This window comes from Bactrocera latifrons, unplaced genomic scaffold (assembly GCF_001853355.1).
Source record: "Bactrocera latifrons isolate USDA-ARS-PBARC rearing strain unplaced genomic scaffold, ASM185335v1 scaffold_38, whole genome shotgun sequence".
NCBI classification, from domain to species: domain Eukaryota; kingdom Metazoa; phylum Arthropoda; class Insecta; order Diptera; family Tephritidae; genus Bactrocera; species Bactrocera latifrons.
Window position 1 is genome coordinate 1,000,324 of NW_017537023.1, and position 23,646 is coordinate 1,023,969.

General features: G+C 37.3%; 1 protein-coding gene across 4 annotated transcripts in view; it reads right to left on the reverse strand.

The window, feature by feature from the left end:
- The window catches only part of LOC108972123 (protein cappuccino), a 109,530-nt gene that overhangs the window by 38,321 nt on the left and 47,563 nt on the right, over window positions 1–23,646 (reverse strand). For 3 of the 4 annotated variants that reach the window (XM_018938604.1, XM_018938605.1, XM_018938606.1), the window contains exon 3: window positions 3,269–3,835. In XM_018938604.1, the coding sequence (XP_018794149.1) occupies window positions 3,269–3,835 (567 nt within the window). Of the gene's footprint in view, window positions 1–3,268; window positions 3,836–10,929; window positions 11,362–13,654; window positions 14,351–23,646 lie in introns of all 4 variants that reach the window. The other variant, XM_018938607.1, reaches the window with a different exon arrangement.

The window sequence follows — 23,646 nt, forward strand, 5'->3', positions numbered from 1 at the left end:
ATTTCATTAAATGTTTTCCCTTTTTTCGAATGGGTTTGAATTGCAGTTGGAGGACGCCGTAGAAATCTCCCCCAGGGCGCTGATAGTGTTAAAACCGGCACAAGATATATAGTACATATGTACATAAGTGTTCGGCAAGACGATCTGAGTCGATTTAACTATGGCCGTCTGTTTGTATAAGTGCGAAATAGTCTCTCAGTTTTTCTGATGTCGCACTGAAATCTTACACACGTCCTTTGCTATCCCAGAAGTTGCTTATTTGTAATAATTTCCGATATTGGACCACTATAGCAAATCGCTATCAAACAAACTGATCGATCAAATGCATGTCTTTGTAGAGAAAACAATTTTTTAGTTCACAAAATATCTTCTCGAAATTTGGCATGGATTGTAATCCAAGACAGAATCTCCGATCTCGGATCGGGATATTTTGTATTTATGAAGATTATTACAGCTTCGGTGGAACTGAACGTTTTGCTTGTTTTTTTTTTTAAACTTACGAAGCATAGTGTTGGTTGTAGACTCTCTGAGAACTAATTAGTTTGTTACAGGACCAATCGTGGAATAGGATATGTCTAAAAACGCGTAAAGAAGTTATCTTATTGTCAGTATTACAACTTCATGCATTTACTACAAGCTTTTGAAACAGGAATTTTCCCAAAATTTTTGGACATATTTCATGTGTCTGTATCCCCAATTATTGCGGTTGCAATTCCGCAACCATTTATTTACTTCGCATACACACGCGCTGTCTCGTCGCCAGCCAAATGAAGTTGTGCATGATCTAGGATTTGTTGGTTGAAAGGATATTTAAATAATTCCCAGCTTGTGCCGAGCACGTGTGTCTATTATATGCATGTGTGTGTGAGCACAGCTGATGCGGCTGCCAGTACACAACTCATACTTATACCCAAGTAACGGTATTGTAATTGTAAACGAATCGTTTCTACATACATCCCACTGTCTCCTTTGCGCTTGTAGCTTTTTATTTTGCTTGTGTGTGTGTGTGTGTGTTTGTGTGTGTGTGCATGTGCAAAATGAAAAGCATCCACTGAGGTCACATTCTCACGTCCACTATCAAATTTTAGCCAGCGTGAATTTATATGTGTACATGTGTGTGTGTGTGCGTGCGTATGTATCTGTTCACATGCAACTCAATTGCGCCGGCAGTGTGTTAAGGGGTAAAGTAAATGCTTTTGCCGCATTTGTTTTGACTGGGTTAATGGGTAAATAAATACTAGCAGCATGCGCCTAAAAGTCGGTCATATGTGTTTGACCTACCATTTATATGTGCGTATGTCTATGTGAGTTTGTGTGTGTGTAATGTGAGCGCATACTGTAATGGCACGTTGATAGGTTGGCGTTGTTTATTTATTATTTTTACGCAAATGGAGCGCTTAATGGAATGTAAACACGGAGCAGCAAGTGGATGAGCTTAAAGACTTAAATATTTTTATTAAATATTATTTTATTTTGTTTTGGTTTGATTGCCTGTTAAGTCTTCAGTCTTTGTATGCAAATATTTGCAAATATATTAACGGAAAACATATTAGAAACACTCGAAAAATTGCTTGAAATGTTTTTGGGAAAATAACTTACACAGAGTGTAAACGCTTTCTTAACAAACAGAGTGTTAGTTGCCCCCTAAGGGATTCACTGTTATGGAGGTAGGGATAAAAAATAAGCTTCACTAAAAGGAGATCCATTATCTTTAAAATAAATTGAAGTTCTTATTTAGGTTTGTTAGAATTATACGAATTTGGTAAAAAATGTATATTTTTTATTCGTAAACTTGCTATAATTTTGAGGGTAATTTCACTTTCATATAAACTTTTGTCTTCTCTTAAGGAAAATTTTTCACCAGCAAAATCATTCGCCATAGACTAGAACAGATAGTAATCACTTGCTGCCTGGCCTGGACTATAACGTAGACTCATAAAAAATTTCTCGACCAAGTTCTCAAGCTTCTGGCTGGTCCCTATCGATACGTGTGGTGTGGCATTCGAACACAATATCTGTACAATTGGTCAAAGCTGGCCACTTCTGGACGATTGTTTCCTTCTTATGGTTCAATTTTTGACATTACCGGTCCGGATTAAGAGTTTGGCCGTGGAGAAGCAGCTCATAGTAGAGTTGATTCAATGTCAACCCAACTCCACCAAATGCACAACAAAATCTTCCTGACTATCAATTCTGTCTTGTCTACGTTTTGACCCTTTATCTTGACGTTGTCGTATGTGAAACAAAAAATTTGGAACGAATTAATTTTCAGCGTGATTGGTCATTTGCCAAGTGGGGACTATAAGTTGTATAAGTTGATAACCTTCCGCACAAGCTCTTGGAGTTTCTGACGAGTTCCTAAAGATGTGTGTAGGCTTGCATTATCCTGATGTAACGCAATGCCTCGTCTATTCGTCAAAACAGACCACTTTTGAGGGATTGTTTTCTTCCAAATTAATAGTTTGATGATTTTTGGCCTATATGCTGGTACATAAAAACAATCTAAACAAGATCCTGGCGCCTCTGCCGAGTCTCTAATGGTGTGTATGGTTTGTCTTTGCCTTGATGGAACAAAATTCCTCGTCTAATGGCCAAAACTGACTACCTCTACGCGATTGCTTTCTTCACTCGGTTCGAATTAAGAGTTTGACAGCAAGATAGCAGCTCATAGTCATTGATTCCCTGTTAACCTCACCAAAAATGTAGCGTCAATCTTGGATTGGTCACAACTACGAAAAATAGATGATAACCAGCAATACTTGGATGTATATATCTATTATAATGTTTTTTATACCTTCGGTTGACTACGTTCCATGAATGGTATATCAGTCAATATGAGAGATATTTTAATAAAATTTATCGATAATATTACTCTTAAGTAAAGTTATACTAGTGAAACAATGTATGACCTTGGTTCATCTTGCTAAGATCATATATTTCTCTGATAGGTTTTTGTTTTCTTTATGAACTCAGTATGTCCCTTGAGACATCTCACTTAACTCATGTAAGGATGCCTATATTTATCTAATCTTCTTAAGTCCTCTCCTTTCCGATCTGGATGGTAGGGCTTCAAAATGCAACTAAGGTAAAATTTATAGAAGAAGTCGGACATTAACCGGCAGTCAATACTAAACTTCCGAAAATATAGTCGACTTCAGAGGTCAAAGAATTGGTTTAAGAAAATCAGCCAAGATGGGGCTATTATTAAGATACTTTTTTAAATGCGATCTTAAAGGTAGTATTTTATTAAAAGCCCTCACTCACTCACCTGTTTTCTCCTCTGTTGGTGTTGTGTTTGCTGCCGTTCCCAGTCTCGACGATAAATTATGCAATTCGATTTTCTTGGTCTTCGCCAGGTTACCGAAGAGATCTGCACCGCCCACAGAGCCCACGGCAGCATTATCTTGTGGCGTCACTGTGGCAGCGCTGCCACTACTGCCGCTACTACTCAGCACTTGTGCCAATTTCTTACCCAGCTGCAACGCCATCTGCTCATCCGGACTGTCCGACTCGAGCTCGGGACTCGTATCGGGCACTAATTCCAAGTATGTCGTTTGTGAGACGGACAAATGTGCTACCTTATCGGCGCGATGTCGACGCTGTAGCTCGTGCACAGCACGTGCTGTGGTCGGTGAGAGTATACCCGAAGTATCGGCCGATGTTATGCTGATCTCGCTGATCGGTCGGTCTTTGATAAGCGTTGGCAAATCGTTGAGGCCACGCGCTGCCAAACGATTGTATGTGCGTAAGTGTGTACGTTTGTCCAATTCATTTGCTGCCGTCTCTGCACTGTGTTGTTGTTGTTGTTCGCCAATGCTACGCGGTGATATGGGGTCTGTAAAGAGTGAATCAGAACTTGTTGACAATTCCTTAAGTAGAACAATATCATAGTTATTGTGTTGTTGTTGTTGCTGTTGCAGTAGTTGTGGCTGTTGCCGTGCACTATGGCAACCGGAGGAGATGAGCATGTTGTTGTACTCATCATAGACTTCCCCTTCATCGAGCGCGTCTGCAGCGTTGGCAAAGCGATTTTGAGTGGAAAATTGTGCCGCAGCAGCGAAAGTGCAGCAAAAGGTGTGGAAGAATAATCAAAAGTTAGAGAAAAGTAGTGCTTTTCATTTTACTTTACTTTATGTTAAGTATCTTAATATACTGAAGTAAGGTAAAGGTGATAAGGAGGTGAAATGTTGCGGAATTCCTGTTGTTGGGGAAATGGTAGTTTCCGATTTTGTAGTGAGCGAGTGTTCATATATTTTTTTCTAATAAAAATTTTGTCTCTAAAAACACTACAAATTAGAGGTCAGCAGTTTGAGCGAAATGATTTCTATGTGATATAACACATGATTAAGTTAATGAGTCTAATTTTCCTCTAAATTCTATGAGTGAAGGTTAGATGTATGTAAGATATTAAAACTGAATGATATAAAATATAAGATTTGTTCAATGATTATCGCTCTCTGAGACTAGTTATTAAACGATAATAATTTCATTGCGTCCTTTATATTTCTGACCAAAAAAATACTCTTAAATTCCCCTCAGAGTTTCTTCTCAATAAATAAAGCATTTCATCACGTTGTTTTCTTCAGGCTGTGCTATGAAGAATACCAATGAAAAACTTTGTTTAGCAAGTTGACGAATTTCAGTCCCTCCCTGAACATGGTAAACTTCTTAAAACTAGCGCTTGCAAAGCGTATTACTTATTATGTTCAATTCGTATAATTTAAAAAAAAAGAGAGACAAAAAAAGTCTTGGAAAAGATTTTAAAACATTTGTCATAACACGATCTTAAAGAAGCGCCAATTTTTCTTCTGGACCATGTTTACAAATCGTTCAACTTTGTTATGAAAATTCGTGTTCTGTAAGGAATGTGCTTCTATGTTATGGCCTACTGAGCGTACGATTCGTAACACCATCACCCATCTTGAGACCCAACATTCACTTTTGGACAATGTTAGACCGAACAGATCACGTCATAGCAGTCGTAGCTGAGAGTGTACACAAAGACCGTGTGGAGTCGATTTGGCGCCCTTGGCAGTATCTCGGACTGACGTATGGAACGACTTGGCGCATTTTACGCCGAGATCTTAAATTGAAAGAGAAAATATAACTTGTGCAAGAACTGAAGCCGGCCGACTTTACCAAGTGACATTCTTTCGCTCTATGGGTTCTTTAAAAGTTCCAAGAAGATCCAACGTTTTTGAGCCAAATGATCAGCAATGAAGCCCATTTCTGGCTCAAAGGGTATGTAAATAAGCAAAATTGGCGAATTTGGGACGAAAGGAAATCTGACGAGATTCAAGAGCTGCCATTTCATTCAGAAAAAACAACGATTTGGTATGGTTTGTGTGCCGGTGGAATCATCGGTATTATTTCTTCAAAATGATGCCGGTGTGAATGGCGTGTCAATGGCGACAGCTGATAAGCCATGATAACCGACTATTTGATGCCTGAAATTGAAGCTTGTGATTTCGACGACATTGGTTTTAACAAGGACGCCGAGACATCGCATCAATCAATAGATTAATTGAAGGAATACTTCGGTGAGCAGATATTTTCACGTTTTTGGCTTGCCGATTTCTTCACGGGCAATCCCGCTTCGATTCAGATCTTGACGCTAAACATCACGCGTGTCATTGGAGAGTTACCAATCGAAATCCTTGAACGAGTCTTTGATATTATGACAAAAAACATTCCCCATTAAATTTGAAATTTTTATGTTTTTCCTTGAAAAACTAGGAAGTCTCGAAATGGATCAACCTTATTATTATTTTACTGATAAAATATCGTGGAAAGTAGACTTAATTAATGTTATATCTAAACACTTTGAGACCTAGTTATAGAATCGACAAAAACTGTTCTTTTCAGTTTTCATTTTATAGTCTTCATAATTCGGTGAGGTGTTTTTCTGAGCTTTGTCTTCAAGCCAATAACTCTGTTGTGCTTCTCCATATTTATTTTTTGCTGGTTGTTGGACTCTTTCGAATTTTGTTGAAGAGAGGGCAAAGTTACATATTGGGCCGTTCACTAAGTAATTTCGTGTAATTTAAATATCCTCTGTATTGATTAAACGTCTTTTGCCATTTTAAGGCCAAAAAAATGTTGATCGTTGCGGAAAAAACTGATCTAAAAAACTTTGCAGAGACTGAAAAAATGTCTCGCATTATCCTGTTGAAATACTAGAACTTTTCTATGAATCAATCTGACCTCTTCTTTTTGAGTCACAATTGGCCAGTGTCGGACAAAAGCTCAAAATAAGCGATCCCTTTTAAGTCCCGCTAAACAAACAACATAATCGTTTTTTGGTTACTATAGACTTTCGTAGTGGTTTGAGCTGATGCAACCTTCATGATTTCTTATGCTTTATATTCTTTATAACAACAAACTTTTCGTCTTAAGTAACACTGCGCTTCAATAATATATTTTTACCCTTTTTATAGTAAAACAATAAAATTGCAGAAAGTGCTGTTATATTTCTTCAATTTTTGATAGGGAACTAAACAAAGACTATTCTAAAAAATTGAAGAAAAGCGGGAGAGCGGTTAAGTTTGAAGTTGGCTCCGAAAAAATTCAAAAAGATCAGCAGTTGACATTAAACGAAGTTACTTAGTGATCGAACCAATGCTTTTATGGGTTGCCATTTCTCGTTGAGCTTTTTCTTCTTGTCATGAAAACATAATTAAATAAATTTTGGAGAGTTGCACCATTTTTTTTTTTAAATGGTGAAAAGGGAGCGCTCGGTTGAGACATTTAAGTCATTGATTCACTATATCTCTACTCGCTAAGTTTGAGCTCTCCTTTCTTTCAAAAAATGTGCAAATGGAAGAGAAAACAGTTCAATTTAACCCAAGAGAGTAGCTATATTAAGTTGTATAAACGATTTATAAGTTATGTTTATGCGTCTGTACCAGTTTACTACTTTTATACAAGCTTAATTTATTTATACCAATTTATGATCGATTCGTCTCTTTTCACATTAGTGAAACGAATTAATATTTTTATTTGTACCACAAGTACGTTGTCTATTTCTAGTTTATACCAGTTTCTTGTTCGATTTGCCTCTCTGCAACTACTCGTCAATTGATGACAGTTTATTAAAAAATTCTAATATTATGCAGTTATTGCTGCCAAAGAGTTTGGCTAACTGTTAATTTATGACATACATATGTTAGAGTAACTTTTCAAAAATTTGCTCTTGTACGAATTTCCGCCAGATGGGTAAAAGCGTCAAGCTTCTTTTTCAATGGATATTTAACTGCTTGAGAATTCCGATTGTGTGCCTTTTTTCATCAAACGAAAACTGCTTGCACAATAAGTTTAATTTTTAGTAAATAATGATGCCTATCAGCTATTTATAACTATTATGTGTTCACCCATCACACGCAGGAGTCCATGTCTGTTCCACAAAAAAAAAAAATTCAATACAAATTGTTCGAATACTTGTGCGTATACAATCAATCTTACTGCACAACATATGTGCTTGGAATAAACAATTAAAGCAAAAGATTTATGACATCAAAATTTTAATATGCGGCAAATTTGTGAAAACCCTTTTTCTTCAAGCTGAAATATGCCACACATCACTTATACATATGAGCGCATTTTTTTTATTGGCGACCCACACATGACAAATAAAGACTTTCAGCGCCAGACGCAAAAGTGACAACGCCAGCGTAAACAAAAGTCAGTTGCCAGAAGTTGTTGGGGAAGAAAGAATGCAAAAAACAAACTTCCAGCGCTTAAGAGAACCACAGCGCACATTTACATAGCACGAATAAGAGGTAAAAAACAACCAAAATATAGCGACTGGAAGGTAGAGTAGGCAGAGACAGAGAGAAGAGCCACAGTAGAGCTGTCAAGCAGGGTGAAAAATAGCCGGTTACTAGAAATGAGCTAGCTAGTAGAAAGTATAGTGTCTTTACAAACTAGAAAGCAAAACAAAAAAATCGCAAAAAAGCCATTTAGAGAAAAAAAGTAGCAAGAAGTAAGACATTCAAAAATGACCGGAAACGTGCTAAGGTCGCTAGCTGACAGTCAAAGGTCATGTGTGGTATTAGAAAGGTATTTGGAATACTCATAAATACAGTTATGCATAAATAGCTGTACATACGAACATTTATGTATGTTATATATTAGCCCGCTTTCGATCCACAAATAATCTGTGCCGTAAAAACTGCGCTGCTGTCGCGCTTTGCTAGTTTAAGGGACGCGTTGGAGCATCACATACACATACTTTTCCATACAGTTCATACATATGCATATATATTTGTTTGCATGTGTTTAACAATTTGCTTGTAATGCCGTTGGCTGATTGCTATTAGTGGTTACTCGCTTGGAACTGGTATTCATAACACCGGAGTCGCTGAACTGCGGAGGCGGTTGCGTGCAACATGACATGGCTGTAGAATGACCAAAACGTTATATCTAAGTGGCAGCTAAATATTTAGACGAGTTTGTGTACACACGCAGTGGGCAACATACAGCATAGTGAGAGAAGCTCACAAAACAAGAAAAAATAAACAAAAGTTGTGTACAACAGTGTTGGTGTTGTTGTTGATGCGCTGCGGTTGGTTGAAGGGGCATTTTTTGTTTTTTTCAATGTTGGATAAGCCTAAATATTTATAAATATTTTTAGCTGAATTTGCTTATAACATTTTTTAGATTAATAAGAATTTTGGAAATTTGGGCTTATTTAAACCTCTAGAATGTGTACCGAAAAATATTAATTTCAATGAAATGAGGATCTGATGATCTATCTTTTAGGAGTTTTTGTGCGACACAAACACTTTCTGTCCAAGTGATATTCATTGACTTTGGATTAAAGCACGAATATCTCTGCAAGTTTTGAGCCACATTTTGTTCAGAACTGAGACCCATTTCTGGCTTAATGGGTATGTATGCAAGCAAAATTGCCACATTGGGGACAAAGAGTAACCTGAAGAGATTCAAGAGCTGCCATTTCGTCCAGAAAAAAACAAGGTTTTGGTGTGATTTGTGGGCCGGTGGGATCTTCGGTCTATATTTTTTCAAAAATGTCGTCAATGACGGTCGACGTTAACGCGCCGTAATAACCGCCTATTCCCTGTGGTGATATGTAATGTCTAAAGTCTATACGGACAATACCGTTTCGATTCAGGCCTTTGAGGAAAACATCACGAATGTCATTCGCCAGTTACTAGTCGAAATGCTCGAACGAGTTATCGAAAATTGGACTCAACGGATGGAACATGTGAACCATAGCCACGGCCAATATTTGAAAGATATAATCTTCAAAAAATAAATGCCAAAGGATATTCATCAATTTAAATTGGCCTGATTATCAGTTTCGAGACACTGCTCGACTGGACACTGTTTGGATAAACGTAAAATTAAGTTCTTCGAGATAGCAGGCACTCTAAAGTTGACAACTGATCGAATACATCACGTCATACACAAATATTTGGGTATGCTAAAGCTCTGTGCAAAGTGTGTGCTCCGCGAGCTCACTCTTGACCAAAAACAACGACGAGTTGATGATTCGGTACAGTGTTCGGAGATGCTAAAGTATAATAAACAATAGTTTTTGCATTCATATGTGGGAACGAATGAAACTTGGCTTCATTATTTCACTCCGAAGCCGACACAGTCATCCGAGTGGACTGAACGCGATTAGGCCGCTCCAAAGCATGGCAAAACACAATAGTGGGATAGCAAGGTTATGACGTCTGCATTTTGAAATGCCCTTAATATAATTAATATTGACTAAATTGAAAAAGAAAGCACCACCAACAGCGACTATTATATAGTGTCGTTCCCACGATAGTCGTCTCTACGTAAACGGAACGAACACGGATTTTTATCCGGCCACGGACTCGGCAGTATTCTGCTGCTACGACAACAGCAGCGACTATTATATAGCGACATTGGACCATTTGACGGATGTAATCGACCGCATTTAAAAAACAAAAGAAAGCGCTGTTTCACCAAGAAAATGCACCTTGTCACAAGTCAGTGAAAACATTGGCAAAAATCCATGTATTCAGCTTTGAATTGCTTACGCATCCACGGTATTCTCTAGATCTGACCTTCAGCGACAATTTCCTGTCCTCAGAATTCAAAAGAATGATCGGTGGGAAAAATTTTCGTCCAATGAAGAGATGATCGCCCATATTGTGGCCTATCCTTAAGCAAAGAACAAATAGTACTACAAATATGGTACCGAAAATTTGGACGTCGCTATAATCAGATCGTTATATACAAGTGAATAGATTAGTAGACTCTAACATATAGCTTCTCGATAGGGTCTATGTAAGGAAAAAAATTTGGATTCCTGTCAAATAATCGAAATTCGACGGTATTAATCAAAATTAGTTGACTATAACAACTAAACCATCGAATCCAATAAGACCGCTTTCCAACAACTATATATTGAATCGCAATATGACGACATTATAATCCCTCCAATTAGTATAATATAAAGCTTCTGAACATCGTAGAACTCAGAGAAGACGCTTATTTTATTTTAGGATTTATTTTCACAGCTTTTATAGTATTGTTTTATTATTTATTATTATTATCATTATATTAATATTTATTCATATTATTTCTAATTAAATCACTTTATTATTTTGACTGTTATGATGCCATAATTCGTTTTCAATTTTTGTTCCATATTTTTGATTTTCGTTCTGCATTTATGCATTTTTTCGAGAGCGAAGGTTATGAAATCACATGAAATTTTGTATGCAATATGTTTATATATGTAACTTTATATGTGGGTATGTGTGTATATTACATGTTCACTACCTCTTACACTACTTTAGCAACAACTAAGTTAATTTTTTTTTCGCTAAGCACGCAAAACTATTTTCTTTGATGTTTTCATGCACTTATTTTTGTCTTGAACTCTTTCATTTCATCACTACCATAATTTGAACCTTTTCGGTTGCCCACCTGTGGCTTCTTTGCGTGTAATTGCACTTTCTGCTCCCACCGTCTGCTCGTTTACACTTTCGGCTGCCTCTTGTGCTTTCGTTCGCTGCTCGCCACGATATTGAACTTCAACACGTTTTATGGCATTCGCCGTTTTCCACGATTCTGTTTGTACGACCAACTTGCGGACGCACAATTTCTTCGCATTCTTTACACGTTTAGCGTCGGTTTCGGATTTTTCCAATTTTTCACTATCAACACACTGATCCACTGAGGCATTAATTTCACCTTTAGCTCGTTGCCTCTGATATGTGTACCGCTGTGGCTGGTTTAGACCACAATCGGCAGCAACAATTACATTAATCGATTGCGCCGCGTCGCTGTCTTTGTCACTGTCAACAATGAGACTTTTTGACGTTTCAACAAGTTTCACGTAAGTCGCCGAACCGTCGCCTGTGAAATGTAAAGCATTACTGAAGTCACACTGGAAATTAGTTTGTGTGAATTGTAGATTGGCAGTTGTAGAACACGCTTTGAGGCTCCAATTGGAGCTGTGCCTGCATTGTTGCTGCTGCTACCGCTGTAAAGCGCAGAAAAAGCCCAACAATGGGCATTGAAAGCAACAGCGGTAAAAAAGAGCAGCAGCGGCGGCGTTGCGTTATTGACTGTTCCGGCGCTTTTGTTGGAGCGCCGTCAGTGTTGTTCATTCTGTAATTTTTCGCACTGCTTGGTAGAGTTTAAATATGTGTATATAATATGTGCGGTATGTAATGAGCGGCTTTGTGGTTTGGTGACTTTTAAGGTGTGCTACATGTCGTTATATTAAACATTCATTTATAGTTGCGTGCCGTAGTTGTAAAACGGAAATAAAATATACACATGTGCGCAGTATGAAGGTCCGTCGGGGTCTAACTTAATCAAATTAATAAGGTCATGTCATTAACGTGTGAAATTTACGGGTAGTCAGTGGTCTTTGCCAATGTTTTAAGGTATTTATGATCACAAAGTGCAAGGTCAATTGAAATGTCTCCGACCTGACACATAGATGGTGCTACTAGAATGAAATCCATATGATATTTAGTTAGCTCTGACCTTCGAAAGGCGTGTGTATAGTATAGTTTGTGAATTATATCCTTTTGAGGGAATGAACTTTTGTTATTGTGAAAAAATGGAAAAAGAGGAATTTCGAGAGTTGATAACATATAGTTTTTTGAAGAAAGATATACAATGGAATAAAAGAACTTGGCTTGATGATGAGTTCCGAACACTCCCACAGGAAAATCAACCATCATCATCAAAGATTCGCATGTTAAATGAGCACCGAAAACAGTGAACTCAGTGGACACCCAATATAGGTTGGCACCGAAGAAAACATCAGAAAAGTCCACGAAATAATTTTGAAATACGGTAAAGTGAAGATCTTCGAGATGGCAGCCACTTTAAAGATATCAACTGTACATCTTATCGTTCTCGAATATTTGGGTATGAGAAATAATGTGAAAGTGGGGGAACTCATTTATGACTAAAATAAACTACAAGTTAATGATTCGGAGTAGTGTTTGGAGATGTTGAAGTTGAATAAACCTTTTTTGCATTGATGTGTGAGAACGGTTGAAAAATGGCTCCATAATTTAGTTCCAAACTTCATAATTTAATTCCAAGGACGACTGTCAAGTCCAACTAGACTGGCCATGGTAACGGCAGCTTTATTTTGAGATACGCATAGAATAGCTCTTATTGAATACCTTGAAAAGGATGGGACCTTCAACAGCGACTATTACGTGGTGTTATTGGACCGTTTGAAGGACAGAATCGCCGGAAATCGGCCGCATTTAAAGAGTAAGAAAGTGCTGTTTCACCAACACAATGAACCGTCCCACAAGTCAGTGAAAGAAAAAATTCATACATAAATAAAGCAAAGGACAAATCGCAATAAAATGTGGTATTGAAAAGCTGGAGGGTCGCTATAATATGTGTATCAGCCCCAAAGGGAACTATGTTGAATAAAAAATAACTAATTTTGCTAAAAAGAAAACGTGGCACTTTTTTATTAACCTGTTATTCTCTTTATAGGGCTTCTGATATTTTCTTTTGGAATATAAAAAAATACGAAATCAGTTTCACTTTTAGTGTTTAAACTAATTTCATGGTTAAACTATACTTCTTTATTTCGAAATTGGTCCAGTATTTAGTGAAAAATATTAAAATATTACATAGTTATTAAGAGTTTAGATCCACTTGAGCCTCTTCTAATAAATAATTCTCAGCTATTCGTCATTTCCCTTTGAAGTATTTCGGAAGCTTTATTACGATCTCTACGGTTGTTGTGTTCATGACTGGGAGAGAATTTTAAATACTGGAGAGACAATAATCATAGGAATGAGTAAGTTTTATATCTAAAAAAACGGAAAAATCATTGAAAACAATTGTTGCCATCATCAATCATCAAAATCAAGAAATAACGAAGCATATGAAAGGGCCTAATAGAATGTGAAGCGCTTGAGATATGATAATTGCTGAGTACCAAATGCATACAATTCTACAAAACTCTACACTCGCACATAAGCTCAACACTGACAACGCGCGCGCTCTCAACCAAGCTTCTCTTTTATAGTTATCTGGCGAGTACTTAAGTATCACGCTCAACAGAACAACCGGCTTGCTTGTACCACTACACCTCTCCGTCACATTCAATGCATGTTTCATTATAGCCCACGTTTCGTAGCGGCTTGTGTTTGTACTCTACCATTTTGCTTTGCGTTGACATTCCAATCGGTGGTCGCGTTGTTGTTTATTGTCGGTGTCATTGGTAGCGCTTGGAAATCTTCCAGCGACGCGGTGGAATGAACTGCTGTTGCTTCCATTCGGCCAGCTTCCAAGGCATGTTTTCGTGTTTGTTTTGCTTGTCTGCTTCTAGCATTCGTTGTCTCATGCGTTATAACAGCAGCGTTGTTCACGTTGTAGCCGTCATCATCATCATCGTAGTCCAACGATTCACGCTCTTCGTCCGTTGCCTCAGCGGCGTCGATGTATATTGTGCCGCCAATGGCTTCGCTGCCGCTGTTACTGTTGGCCGCTGCGAAGAGATGCTCAATGAACTCACGGTGATCTTCGTGCTCTCGCTTTGATGATCGGCTTGTGGGTGCTGCGTGTTCGTAATCGTTTGATGATCTTATTTCTTTGCTTGTTGTTGATTTTGTTGTTTTCACTTGTTGCGCTGTTGTTATCGCTTGTACTGCGCTTGTTTTGCTTGTTTTTGGAACAATTGTCGGCGTTTCTTTTGTCTCAGGCGGATTTGGTGCGGGTCGCTTTGGCTTGGTACCTGTCAATTTCTTGGTGTCTTCTGTGATGGCTGCTTCTACTGCCGTCGTCTCGTGTTCCACTTTTTTGCTGAAGAACTTCGATATCTTTTTCTTTGTCGTTTGTGGTTTTTGACTTTTTCCTGTGTGCGTTTTGGATTTATTAAAATTTTCAAAATTTTATTATTGTTAGCATCTCTTATAAGGATTAAATCTTACTTTTGATAACGCAACTTTAACTGTAACTCGAAAACAGGTGGAGAAAGTCCGAACATAACTGCATGCAAGTCATTATACATATACATAAGAAGGCTTATAGATACCTATTGTATATAAGAGGAAAGAATAATACATTCTAGTAGAACAATATTTTTTATTTTGGATATTTCAAACACGAGCAACTATGGAAACTAAAGGTTTTTAAACTCGAATAAAATTTCGTATGACTGATGTTATGAAAAACTAACGGATTTTTGAGTATAAAATACTAATTTTTTAATGGAGAAGTTATTATAAGAGCGATAAAGTTTAGGTAGAAACATATACTTACAAGTATAAATGTATAAACATTTATTGGTTTTACAGTTTAGTATTAAACATTTTCCTCCGAACTCCAAACTTTTTAGTCAGGAACTGCTGAGGAACTATATCATAGGTGATTATTACATAGCAATAGCTTGAGGATAAAAGCCATTCCGAGCTCAAGCGACATAGCTCGTTCTTCGTCTACTTGAGCATTCGTTTGGTTTTTTGGAATGTTGTATATCGTAGGTGAGGATTATACATCAATGTATTGAGAATAAAAATCATTCCAAGTTTAAGTGATCTAGCTCGTTCTTCGTCACTTGAGTGTTCGTTTGGTTTTTTAGAATGTTGAATATCGTAGATGATCATTATACATCAATAGTTTGAGTATAAAAGTCATTCCGAGTTTAAGCGACCTGACTCATCCTAGTTTACTTAAGTGTTCGTTTGGTTTTTCAATATGTTGTATATTGTAGGTAATCATTACATATCAATAGCTTGAGAGTAAAATTCATTCCGAGTTCGATAGAGTATAGTTAACAACATGCATAGATATGTATTTAACATATTATAAATAATCTTAAGCAAGAGTCGATCATTGTGATATTAATAAAAATTTAGATGATGTATAGTAAGTCCTCTTTATTCTATATGTTGTATTGACTGTATTTGGGGATCATTGTTACATTGAGCAAAATTCCAAATATATGTGCGTACTATTGTAAGTTTATCTCTGTTCCTAAATTTTTTTTTTTCAAAACTCAAAACTGTATGGAAAAGTTAAAATAATTTGTATGAAAGAAACTAAATTTTTTTTGCATGGAGTAGACCCAGTGTAGGTCAAAAAAGCACAATTTTGTAAATCACAATTACTTTTTGTACTCTTTAATGGATATATGAAGGAAATCATAGGGCCGTGGATATGTATAGCGAATTGTAAAGTAGTTTAATCTTTTCCATTGTAAGGTGAGCATATTTAAAGAGCTTCATCGCTTATATCCTTGATATGTTTACCGCTGAATTTAAACCTCTTTTTTTAATTCTATCAACATTCACAAGATTTTACTATTTTACTTTATGAAAATGAGTTGCAATGATATATTTGGTCAATTCTTCATAAAAAAACCCAGACTTAGACTGTCCTTGTGAAATCAATCTTGAAATTGGATATCAGCTATAGGTAACAAAGCCCTGAATCTATCCCAAATCGGCTAAGTTGTTTTATTTATATATTCGTTATTTCACCCGAATGCCTAAAAATATGAGATCCGATATATTTTAGTTTTGATCTGGTAAGTACAGGAAAAATATTGATGTGAATCGGCCTCTTCTTGTTTCAAATAGCTGATATAGCAGGCATCCGCTTATATGGCCAATTTGAAGGTGGTTGCGTTCTGGAGCAATAGATCTACTGCTACCTGTATTACAGTCACTTCCTAAAACTGGAGCTGATGGAAAGTTCCCGACAGTGAACTCCATGAACAACCCCTCCCGCAAGTTTTGATTTATCCGAAGTAAAACTTGCCGCCCCTCTGTTCCAGCGAATCCTACCCTCCCATGCTGCCTGTAAGGTATGTTGGCTGAGACGCGACAACTAACGCTAGGCTCATCAACCTGGCCATCCAATTATTTTGGAGTGAAGTCAAAGGGTCGAAGATTCCAGAGCGCCCAGACTTGAAATCACCTCAATACACAAATTCGCTAGTTCTTAGTTCACTAGTGCGCTAAAGGGTGGGGACCTTTGCCAACGGCTCTCCTGCTGTAATGCTGGGCAACAGATGCTCTTTCCTCGTTGTTGGTTGGTATCCAGGTATTTAACTATGTCAGAAGGGTCGTAGACTCTGTTGAGGAGCCCTCCCATTGCAGTTAGATGGGACTCTGGGATTTTATACTTACGAGTTAGTAAAACCAGTTCGGCCTTACTAAGATTTATGGAGATACCGTTTTGTCCAACCCTGTCGATTACGATGGTAAGTTACCCCTGATTTAGTTCATACACAGCACTCAGAAATACCGCAGCATAAGGAATTACTCGGCAGTCGACTCTCTCAAACTTTTTCAGAATATCATTGACAACGATGATCCAGAGAAGTGGCGACAAAACTCTTCCCTGAGTGCTACACCTACTCAAATTCAGTTATGCCCTCACCTGTGCTATTTCGCTACAATTGCTCTATCGTAGAATAGTTTGAAGGAAAGATGCTTAAGATTCTATAATTCTAAACATATTCAAAGCTCTAATAATCGCTTCTAATAATAATAACTCTTCTCGTTGTCGAAGCAGGTCCTCACTGCAAACCGCTTCTACCTTATGGTCCGCACGAGTCATGTGACAAGAGTGTGCAATGCAGTGTCTACTGACCTACCTTTGCAATAGGTACGTTATGACTTCGAAACTCGATTTCACTTCTACTGATAATACTAGCTCATTTTGTTGGTGATTTTCCATTGGAATTTGAAATTTCCCTAAGGAAATCTTTTGGTTTATGGAACGATTAGTATAACTATATATGAATTTTTTCTATGACACAGTATTTCCTACTTCGTTAATCGTTTGAGAATTTTATATATCTTTCCCTTGAGTGAATGAAATAATCGCACATCATTTAGCGCCAAAAAGTATGCAACATAAATTTTTATTTACTAAATTTTGTGAACTTAGTCACTAATGCAAGGCTCTTATCTATAAAATTAAAATTTCTTACATCACAGTTTCGAGAAAGAGTTGGAATTTATAATCAGTAGCCACTATGGATTTCTATATTTAAAATACAACTCTGCATAAGTTTTAGTTTTAATTTGCACAAACGTTACGCTTATGCAATCAGCATACATAACTGTTTTATATCCGTATAATTGTGCATTTTAATATGCGCGAATTTATCGTTCGCCTATGCCATATCGCCTGGCGAAAAGTTTATTCTCAACACACGGGAGTTGTCAATGAGCGAAACAGGCAACCAAGCGCATTCAGGAGCATATGCGCCGCAGCCACTGTATTGATGCACCGTTAGGTGTTGGTGAGCGCGTGTGGGTGTGTGATGAGTGGTGCATATTTTGCATTTTATGCAGCACCGCCGGTAATGACGGCAATGCAGCGACATAATTCGGTAGTTGTGCAGCGTTCTGTGGCAAGTTATACTAACTGTAAATGTACATTCAATTACACCCACCCACACACACACAAAAGCAGGCGAACCGTGGCACATAAATATGGTACACGCCAGCGCGTTGTTACGTTGCAAACTTAATTGACCACGTTTCAGCTGCGAAACTCCCCCGAGCGCAACGCAACGCAACGCGCCGTAATGCTCAACTCGTTCACAACACAACACCGCAGCAAAGAATCAAATTCACGCGGCAAAAGCGCAGCGGTGTGCAATGGCACCACACCCACACATACCCACAAACAACAGTACAAAGAGAATGGCAGAAAAAATGAATTGGAAACCGATGGCGGCGTCGGTGGGGTAGTTGGCAGAGAAAAATTGCCATAAAAATATTTGAAGCGTACAAAATTTGATTTTGAATTTAGACTTTTGGCCGCGTGACGAGTGACAACACAAGCTGCTGTTACGTAATGGCGTGCGCTTAAATGTGTGTGGCTACACCGTCGCCGCGCAAAGGCTGCAGGAAAGTGTCAACAAGTGTATGCAGGTATATGCACATACCTATTTATATACATATATATATCTAATGCATATTAGGGTGAGTTTGCTGAGAAATACATTTCAAAAAAGTACACGGAAATTGTAAATAAAGCGCAAAATTTTTAATTATTCATCAATATTTATTTTGTCGCCTTCAAAGTAATTCCTACCGGATGTAATACGCTGATGTCAACGATTTGTTCAGTCCTCACTCTTCACACTTTTCATAAGCTATATCCGAGACGGCCTTCAGCTTCTTCAGCGAATTTTGTTTTACCTCTTCGACCTTTTGATCGAGTTTAACGGAGCGGTATTTTTAGTTTCGGCAACAAGAAAAACTCACATGGAGCCAAATCTGGTGAAAATACATGATGCACCAAAATACGAATACCGAAAAAACATTGATGTGTTTTTTTGGTTTCGGCTCGTTGTTTTCCCTCCATTTCGATGATCTTTGACTTGTTTTCATGTTAAACTCAAAACCCATGTCACATCGTCAGTTATAAGCTCTCCATGAATGTGGGATCGGAATTCGCATGATCAAGATTGTCTAAAGGGACTTGTTTATGGTACTCGTTTTGAAAAAAAAAAAAACAGCTTTATCGGGACGTGTCGAGTAGGCCGTCTGAGAGGGCATTCGTAGGTTGTGTTTTTGATAAAACTGAACCAAAAATGGAGAGAAACCGAAGACACCAAAGTTCGCTTTAAACTTTAAAGACCATCCCAGACGAGGCTTATAACAAGTGTATGGAGAAATCGATTAACCCTTCCTTTCATTGGCTCAAAAGCAGACTATTTCGAAGGCGATAATAAATACTTCGACAAAATTACGTGAAAAATTATTATTTTTTGGCAGTCTGGATCATATTTGATCAGATGTTATGTTGCTTTTTAATCTGTAAATTCCATTTTTATACTCTTGCAACCAGTTGCTACAGAGTATTATAGTTTGTTCCCCCAACGGTTGTGCGTAACACCTAAAACTAATCGAGATAGATATAGAGTTATATATATATAAATGATCAGGGTGATGAGAAAAGTTGAAACCGGTTGATCGGTTGATCCGTGCAACTGTAACTTGAGTAAAAATTGAAATATCTTGATGAAACTTGGTATGTAAGTTTCTTAGTACAAGTGAAATTTCTTAAATGGATGGATGTTGGGAGCCTAATGCATCAGTAGATAACTACACAGCCAATATCTAGGTGGACAGCCAAGCAGCAATCAAGACCTTAACCTGGTTACGCCTATCGGCCTGAAGTATCTTGGAAAGCAGCGCAGCAGTGGAGAGTGTAGAAGATCCAAGCGAGTTTACTTTTACTGAGTGCCAGGTCACAAAGTCATCGAGGACATTAAGATAGTGGACGACATTTTCAAAACTCAAGATTGGAAAACCCATGTGTTGTCTATTCGACGATCTGGGCAGGAACATGACAAAGGTAAACAAATGCGATGAAAAGATCTACCCGTGTCCAAGACAGCAAAATTCATGTGTTTGTAAAACTTTTAAATGCCACTTGATAAAAGGGAACATGTTTTGAATACTCACTGGTCACAGTTTGGTGGCGGCACATGCCTACAACGTGGGGCCGATAGATCGAGAAGCCTGCGCAAAATGTCAAGAGCAAGGCACTCGAAAAGCAATGGATAATTATAATTTCTTTTGCACTTGTTCCGCACCGTAAACACTTGGAGGAGAAGTATCTTTGGTGATAATGAAAATATTTTTGAAGGAATTTTTGAAATTCGCGAAAGGACCACACTAATGTTATAGTTATCTAACTGTATGTGTAGGTGGAAAGTAACGTTGCCGTGTGTATAGTAGTGTATGAATGCTTTGCCAAAAACTGATAGGTTTGTTACACCAGCCGTAGCGGTATCTAAAGAAGATTGTATGCGTGAGAGGTCTCGACTTCAGATAAACAAGCGAAACACCGTAAAGGTGAATGTATTAACGAACGGATTGAGAGCTTTATGCCGTTGCTTTGATTGGGGCACATATACTTACATACACACACACTCCAACACAATAAATCTCACAAATATACAGTCGCACGAAAACATGTCATTATAATGCGCGACATTGCCAAACTAACTGCATTCTGTATGTGGTCGCTTTGGCTATATGCACGAACGCCTAAAAGCACACTTCTCGCTACGTGCGAAAGGCTTAAAAAAGTATTCAATTCCATTCAATGTATAGCTTATGAATTATGAATTTTGTTGCGATTGCAGTTAACACTTGATTTCTGTGCATGTGCGTTTGTGCTGGTAGTTGTGTGCAAATACAGTGCGAAATAGTTGTTAGTGTTTGTGTACAAAGTATTACTGCTTCAAAAGAATGCAAATCAGTTTTGAAGTGTTTGGAAGCGACGACACTTTTGTTGGTGTTAATAGTAATATGGCTTTCATAAATACATACATACATTTATAATGTATTTATAAATATTTCTGTAAGTTTTCAAAGGATTTGCTGAGCTAAGCGCTTCAGTGACAGCTGCTAAACTTGTGATATTATTATAGGTAGTAAAATATGGCAACTGAAACACATACGGCTTTGCGAATTTTTTAGGCATTTGATTTCATTCGAAGGTTATTGTAAAGTATTAAGCATATTTTCATAAAATCTCTGAAAAGCATTCATTTGAGTTCGGTATTGTAAAATCGTAATGAAACCAAGCTTAATGTCGACCGTATTGGTCGTTTTCAAAGCAGCACAGATTGTCTTTGCGGCAGCAATCGATTTATTCCTTCGAAATTCAGGATTTTTCATCAAAATGAAATCCTTATAGAACCTAACATTACTAACCATGAGATAAACATTAGTTGACTACAGCATATTTTCATTACACAGTACAACAGCTAATCTGGGGGGTGAGAAATTCTAAGTCAGGGTGATGGTACTAGGTCAGTATAGTAAAACCCTCAAAAGGTTTGGCGTTCGTATGTGTCAGTTTTTTTATGACCTTTTAAATTCTTTCCTTATATTGATGTTTTGTCGCTTAGTTGTAACATTGTGGCAAAAAAAAAAAAAAAAAAAAAAAAAAAAAAAAAAAAAAAAAAAAAAAAAAAAAAAAAAATAAAAATAAATAAAAATAAAATAAAATAAAAATGTTTACTTTATTTTTTTAGTAGTTTATGGCCAGAAGTCTGGAGTTATTGGGGAAAATTTCCACAGTGTTATTAACTGCTACTGAGCTTGTAAGCCTTTCCTATAACAGTTTCATAGCTATCCCTGCGCGCGGAACGCAAACTGTAAGGTTGATGAGTTTGTAATGGGGGCCACCCTCTGATCATTATTCCCGAATTCAGTGGTGTGAGAGTGCATTTCTGCTCTTGTGGAGTACTACACACTGCAATTATTATTACTATACATAGGCTCTGCAAGATTCGCCGCTACTAAATTTTTCTAACGATAGAGGCATTTTGACGGTGTCTAGAGAGCTTTGCTATAAGATTCATATTCTTTGAAATACCGAGATTATGACTGATTAAAAACCAAAATTTGTTTACTATCGAAGTATGGAAGACGATGGATCGCTACATTAAAAAATATTTTCTTAATTGAGACTTAAGTTGAAGCGCATGTCTCTCAGTTGTTTATCAGTCGAGGGAAATCATTATAATAATATAAATTTTCCCTTATGTTGAGTTCAAGATATTCCATCGATACTAAGTCTTAAGTTATGTTAACATGGAACTTATTTTTACGGTCTAAAGGACTTCTGTTTTTATTGTAGGGCAAATTTCTCTAGCGCCATACTAATCTAAAAATTACTTATCTACTGTTGAAATCTGTGTGAAGATAAGCTGAATTTATTCCAATTCCTTTTCTTGATTGAGATTTCAGATGACATGTTTTGGCTCTCGGTTCTTTATCAAAAAAAAAAAAAAAAAAATGAAAGAAATCGAATAATAATCACGCCCACCTCTCATACAAAGGTTATGTTGAAAATCACTCAAAGTGCGTTAACCGACTAACAAAAAACGTCAGAAATACTAAATTTTACGGCAGAAATGGCAGAAGGAAGCTGCACACAGGCTTTTTTAAAAATAGAAAATGTTCGTGGCGTCGCCCACTTATGGACCAAAAACCATATCTCAGGAACTACTCAACCGATTTGAATGAAATTCGGTACATAATATTTTCTTGACACCCTGATGACATGTACGAAATATGGGTGAAATCGGTTCTCAACCACGCCTTCTTCCAATATAACGCTATTTGGCATTCCAACTGATGCCTTCTCTTTATAATACATACATTAGGAACCAATGATAATAGCGGAATAAAACTTTACACAAATACGGTATTTGAGCTGAGGTATCTCTTGTGGACTATAACCTTTCAAGGTTCTTGATATCGAACACGAAGAACTCAGTGCCTAACCTAACCTAACCTAATTTTTCACCGAAATTATCGGTAAATCTCTCAGATATTTTCATGTAATTCAGAGGGCATCATTTTTATACTCTCGCAATAAAGTTGCTAATAACGGTATATATCGTCAGATATATGGTTACATTTACCAAAGTGATCAGGGTGACGAGTAGAGTTGAAATCTGGATGTCTGTCTATCCGTCCGTGCAAGCTGTAACTTGAGTGAGAATTGAGATATCTTGATGAAACTTGTCATGCGAGAGTATAAAATGTTCCGTGACACCCGAACTTAGCCCTTCCTTACTTGTTTGACTAAAGTTTTGTATATAAAGTGTGTGGATAATAGACTCGTGCCAAAAAAAGTAAATACGCCGTCACAATACAGCGTGTTTGGAATTAACTTTTGTGATCACCAGATTTTGCCTCATGTGAAATTTTTGCCTTTCGAAACTGTGCTATAACGTTATTTATCTATTTCGGTTGCTTTAGTATATATCATTATTTTTGTAAGTTGTAATGGATCTTTGACCGCGGTGCAATCCTCATTTCATTACCTATTATATTATTCCTTATTTTTGTATCGTTTTGTATACATTATTGTCTATTGGGGCCATCTTCTTTAGATGATGATATTCCAGATGAATCGTAATGGCAAACTCGATCAAATCTCTAGATCTTTGTAAGATTGATTGAGGATTATTTCTGCGAAATGGCAGGACCGGTTGACTTGAATTTATCACACGACTGTTTTTAAATACTTGTTTTTTGTGACTAATCAAAATTTTGAATATTATTTCTCTCGATGAGTGGATAAGTAGGTAGAATGAATGCTTGAAAATGCATCAATACTATTATTCTGACCGTTGTGGAACCACAAGGGCTA